A 6,111-nucleotide genomic window follows, 5' to 3' on the forward strand; every position below is an offset into this window, starting at 1 on the left:
GAAATTTATGACAAAAGGAATAAAAATGATTTTTTTTATATTTGTTATTGCCATATAAATACTACTAACATATAATGATAATTTTGAAAAATCTAATATAATATATAATGAAAACTTAAATTAAAAAAAGAAAGAAAAATGATAGAAATTACATTAAAAAAAGTGAGAGATCATCACCTGTCATCATTATATACTTTTGTACTTTGATAGCTTTGATAAATAATAAAGTCACGTGACTTTTTTTACTTTAGTCCATGATAGCTTTCACTTATATCAAGGTATTTTTTAAATATCACTAATTTTTTACTCAATTTCAATTATTTTTATTTTAATTTTCTCATTACCTGACAATCACATCTTGCAAGTAAAGTTATTTATGGGTTAGGTAGCTTTGCTCGACCAAGTTGGCCTAGTTCGTCTTGGACCGAACTTGGACAAGGGTATTTTTTCTTGAGTCGACCTGAACGGCCTGAATTTAAATTAAATAATTTAAAAATTATATTTATTTAAATTCAATTAGAAAATATATAAATATTAATACTACACATTTTAATATTATTTTAATGTTTATCTATATTTATTGTTTATTAAGTGTTTTACGAAGTTGGTGTCATCTTCAACTGGGTCACCAATTTAGTTAGAAATTTATAAAAATGGCCATTCATAATGAAAATAAGTTATACTATTTGAGGGTATTTTAGTCTTTTCATTTTAACAAAAATAAAGTAAAATATGCATATGGTGGGATCTGAACTCACACTAATTAGATTTGTAAAATCTTAAATTTACCATTCAACTAAAGCTTTATTTTAATATATTTTACATATTTTAATTTTCATATGCACAAGTTATTATCTCCATTAGTTTTATATATTAATAATATTGCTAATTGACTTAGTATAACAAGTCAACTCGACACTAACTCACAATTGATAACAAAACCAAGATAAATAATTATAGTGCATTTAGTATTGTTTATCTGATGTATTTATCTGTTTAAATATTACTTTACTCATAATTCATGAATATTTCATGTGTTATTTATACTATTATTGAAGCTCCTGACTGAGTTAATATCATCCTCAATCAGGTCACCAACTCGGTTAGGAAATTACGAGAATGTTCTTCCGTAATTAAAATAAGTAATATTGTTCGAGCGTATTTTAGCCTTTTCATTTTAAAACCAATAAAAATATGAATTAATAAAACTTTTAATTTAGCATTCAACTAAAACTTTTTTATATATATATTTTTATACATTTTAATCTTATTACGCAAACTTTATTAACTTCATTAATTGTATATCTATACTATTATTTAAACTCATAACTAAGTCGGTGTCACCCTCAATTGGGTCACCAACTCAATTAGGAAGTTATGAGAATGTCCTCCCATAATTAAAATAAGTAATATTATTCAAGGGTATTTTGGTCTTTTCATCTTAAAAAAACTAATAAAAATATGTATATGGTGCGATTTAATCCTACGCTAATTGCATTAATAAAAGCTTTAATTTTTTTCATTTTAATAATATATTTGATTGAGCTAGTGTCATAAGTTAACTCGACACCAACTCAAGATTGATAACAACAGCATGTATTTTCATTTCATTTTTAATAACATACATATTTCATCGTTATTGTTAATTAGTTTCAAACTATACGTTTCACTATTTATTGTATGTGATTTTAAAGCAAACATTTGTGTTCTAAATTTGTGAATTCCACACGTATATAGGTGTGATAGGATTTCTTTATGATTAAACTAGTTCCAAACCATACATTTCATTATTTATTGTATGTAATTTTTAAACAAACATTTATATTCTAAATCTTTGGTTTCCACACATATACGTGTCATAAAAATTCTAGTATTATTTATTCCCTAAAAAAGTATTTATATTATTTATAATAATATATAAATGTTAACATAAAATATATATTGTTATTTTTATATTTATATTTATATTTATATTTATATTTATATTTATATTTATATTTATATTTATATAAATATTTTTACTATTATAATAAAATTATATTTTATTATGTTATAAAAAGTAATAATATTAATATATTATTTTAAATAGTAATATTATTTTACTTTTAAATGTTAATATAAAATTAAATATCATTTTTTTGTTATTTTAATATTTTATTATGGTTTAATATTTTTAAATTAAAAAATAAAAAATTAAAGATAAAAGGGTACATTAACAAATAATACATATATTATAAATTTAAATACCCAAACACTAATATATATATATATATATATTAATTTAACGTAATATTATTCATCTTTTACATCAAGCGAAAGAATGTGGTACGGAAGAAATCAGTATTTCTGGGGCAGGAATTTTCATTTTCTTTGAAATGTGGCGAAAGAGTATTTGATAATGGCCCATTGGTCACAATAAAAAGGACCAATGCGTTTCACTTTCATTTCATCAAAAATATTATTAGAATCTCATGAATGCAACCAAACAAAACTTGGGCTTATCTCAATCCTAATTCCTAACACCTTGATTGGTTTCTATACCAAGCAGCGACAAAAAAACCGGACAAAATATGACGGTCGGGCCCAGGGGCAAAGCCGGGACATCGAATTCGCTCCTTTAGTTGAATGGGATAATTTCAACTTTAAGTCCTCTTAATAATTAAATATTTAATTTAAGTCTTGTAAAGTGTTTTCATTCTTGACCCTTCAAAAAATATGGACACCCTAAAATTTTATAATTTTGTCTCAACTTCCCTCAAAAAAAATTTATTGACTTGATTACACCAATTCAGTATCATCTATAGAATTTGGATATTTTGTTTAGCAGAAAATTAAAAAAAATATAAAAAAAGAGAAAATTGATTTTTATTTATTTAATATTAATCACCTTTTTAACATTTAAATTGACCCATTCAAGTGATAGCAAAAGAATCATTCGGGTTTGGTCAAATATTATAATTTGGTGCATCACCCAAAGTCCCACACCATGACTATATTTGTTGGTCAACAATTTCTTAATTTATTATTTTAAACAAATTATTCTTCCAGTCAAACAAACCGTAATCAACATCCAAATTAATAAAAAGAAAATAATCCTTTTTATTCCCCAAAAAAAACTTGCAGAAAAGAACACAATTGATTTATCCTTTCTGGCGAAGAAATTTTGCAAAATAAAAATGATTTTCTCACTAATAAACACAAAAAATCAAATCAATGAAAGTTGTTTGGTAATTTCTCGTAAGACATGTATGTATACTCCTCTTTGGACTTTTCCATTCATTTTATGTTCAAATTTACTTCCTTCAATTTCAAAGTCGTGTCACTTCAACAATAAGAAAAATCAAAATTCATCTCATCAACTACAGTTTTCGTGATCTAAATCACAAATAAAACTCTGGGTTTTTTTTTTCTCTTTTGTTGGTGATAAGCAATGAAGGAATCTTTTCGCAACTTCGCTGTTTTAGGCTGGATGTTTCTCCCATGGCTTGTTCTGTCAGCTGTAACTGAAGATGATATGAAGTGCCTTGAAGGAGTGAAGAATTCACTCAAGGACCCAGATGGGAAATTGAGCAATTGGCGTTTCGACAACAATTCAGTTGGTATTATATGCAATTTTGATGGAGTTACATGTTGGAATGTAAGGGAAAACCGGCTGATAAGACTTGAACTTCGTGACATGAAACTTTCTGGACGGTTGCCTCAATCCTTGGAGTACTGTCAGAGTTTGCAGACTTTGGATCTGTCGGCTAACAAGCTTTCTGGTAATATCCCTTCTCAGATATGTTCTTGGTTGCCTTATTTAGTAACCCTTGATTTGTCTAGCAACGATCTGTCAGGTCCCATCCCTTCTGAATTATCAAAGTGTGCTTATTTGAACAATTTGATACTGTCAAATAATAGACTTTCAGGGCCAATTCCATACCAATTATCTGGTTTAGATAGGCTGAAGATTTTGGCAGTAGCAAACAATGATCTTTCTGGTGCTATTCCTTCAGCTTTTGAGAGCCATGATAAGGCAGATTTTGCTGGGAATAGTGATCTTTGTGGGAGTCCTCTTGGAAACTGTGGGGGTTTGAGTAGGAGGAATTTAGCCATTATAATTGCTGCCGGGGTTTTAGGTGCTGCAGTGTCAATGTTGTTTGGGTTTGGGGTCTGGTGGTGGCACCATTTGAGATGGGTGAGCCTGAGGAAAAAAGGGTTTGTTGGTGGCAGTGGTTGGGCTGAGAGGTTGAGGGCTCATAAATTGACTCAAGTTTCATTGTTTCAGAAACCACTTGTGAAAGTCAAGTTGGCTGATTTAATGGCTGCCACAAACAACTTCAGTGCTGAAAGCATCATAGTTTCCACTAGGAGTGGAACTACTTATAAAGCAGTGCTTCCTGATGGATCAGCCCTTGCAATCAAGAGGCTCACAAGTTGTAGGATCCTCGAGAAGCAGTTCCGTTGGGAGATGAACCGATTAGGCCAGCTTAGGCATCCGAATTTGGCACCCCTTTTGGGATTTTGTATTGTAGAGGATGAAAAGCTGTTAGTTTATAAGCATATGTCTAATGGGACTCTATATTCCTTGCTACATGGTAGTGTTGCAGTTGTAGATTGGCCAACTCGGTTTCGCATCGGATTGGGTGCAGCCAGGGGTCTTGCTTGGCTGCACCATGGGTGCAGGCCTCCATTTCTGCAGCAGAACATCAGCTCCAGTATGATTCTTCTCGACGAGGACTTGGATGCCAGGATAATGGACTTTGGATTGGCAGGGTTTATGAATACCTCGGATGTTAATGAGACTAGCTTTATGGAAGGAGCTTTAGGTGAATTAGGCTATATAGCTCCAGAGTACTCAACCACAACGGTAGCTTCGCTTAAAGGGGATGTGTTCGGACTCGGAGTGGTGCTTCTCGAATTGGTAACGAGGCAAAAACCCCTGGAAGTTAATGCAGGTGGTGAAGAAGGATTCAAAGGGAACTTGGTGGATTGGATAAATCATCTCTCAGACTCCGGTAGAATCAAAGACGCTACCGACAGCAATCTGCGCGGGAAGGGGCACGATGAAGAAATGTTGCAGTTCCTCAAAATAGCATTAAACTGTGTCAATCCTCGATCAAAGGACAGATGGTCGATGTACCAGGTTTACGAGTCATTGAAAAACATGGGTGAAGAAAATGGTTTCTCAGAAGAGTTTGATGATTTCCCACTGATTTTTATTGAATCAATGTAGTCTTGGGCATGTCTGCAGAATGGTAATGCATACAAATATAGTTTGTAGTTGTATAATACAAAAATAAACTTGTTAAGGTTCTTGTATCTTCAAGAAATCTTCTTTCATCCTTGTTTTGCAATGAAACTTGATACGGGTTTAAGTATAGAAAAAGTTTATATTTTTTTATGTATTTTCAAAAAAAAAAATGTTTTATTCAGATATTTGTGTTGTGTTCATGTGATTATTATTGTATTTTAATGTTATTTTCTTTAATGTGATTCAATTCATGCATATTTGTTAGAGTAATTTAATTAATATATAAAAATTCACGTCACATGATATAATCATCTTCATATTTTGTATGTATTCAAAATATTATTAAATGTTATTATTTTTTATATGTTGATTGCGTTGATGTTATGTTTTTTTTGTTTTTCATATTTTTCATTTTGCCTCTAACTTCATTCCACATTTTGTATTGATTTATCTAATTCAATTACATTTTTTATTTTTTATTTTAAAATTATATTATAACATCTATCATACCTTTATATAATTAATATAAATTTTAAGATTTAAGAACGTAAAAAACTCTCAAACTTTAAAAAAAACAATAGCTACTTGAACTTTTAAAATGCATCAAAAAGACCCTCAAGCTTTTTCAAAAAAAGCAATTAAGCCCCTACTTTTTTTTTGCACTCAGTTAGGCACTTGAACTTTTAAAATGCATCAAAAAGATCATCAGACTTTTAAAAAAAAAGCAATTAAGCCCCCACTTTTATTAAAAATTAGAAAAAAGAATTATACAAATTAAAATCAATAAAAACTATAAATATTATTAAACTTTAATACAAAAATTAAATATTAAAAATTAGAAAAAAAAATATAAAAATCGTAAAAATTATAAAATATAT

At 29.4% G+C, this 6,111-nt stretch overlaps 1 protein-coding gene across 1 annotated transcript; it reads left to right on the forward strand.

The window, feature by feature from the left end:
• The first annotated feature begins 3,111 nt into the window (after positions 1-3,111).
• Positions 3,112-5,414, forward strand: LOC107959804 (inactive LRR receptor-like serine/threonine-protein kinase BIR2). Its single transcript, XM_016895959.2, has 2 exons — positions 3,112-3,246; positions 3,429-5,414. Exons 1-2 carry the CDS (start codon positions 3,177-3,179, stop codon positions 5,213-5,215), a joined length of 1,857 nt encoding a protein of 618 aa, XP_016751448.1. The 5' UTR covers positions 3,112-3,176; the 3' UTR covers positions 5,216-5,414.
• Positions 5,415-6,111: the final 697 nt, after the last annotated feature.

The sequence above is a fragment of the Gossypium hirsutum genome, chromosome A05, assembly GCF_007990345.1.
Source record: "Gossypium hirsutum isolate 1008001.06 chromosome A05, Gossypium_hirsutum_v2.1, whole genome shotgun sequence".
Classification (NCBI taxonomy): Eukaryota; Viridiplantae; Streptophyta; class Magnoliopsida; order Malvales; family Malvaceae; genus Gossypium; species Gossypium hirsutum.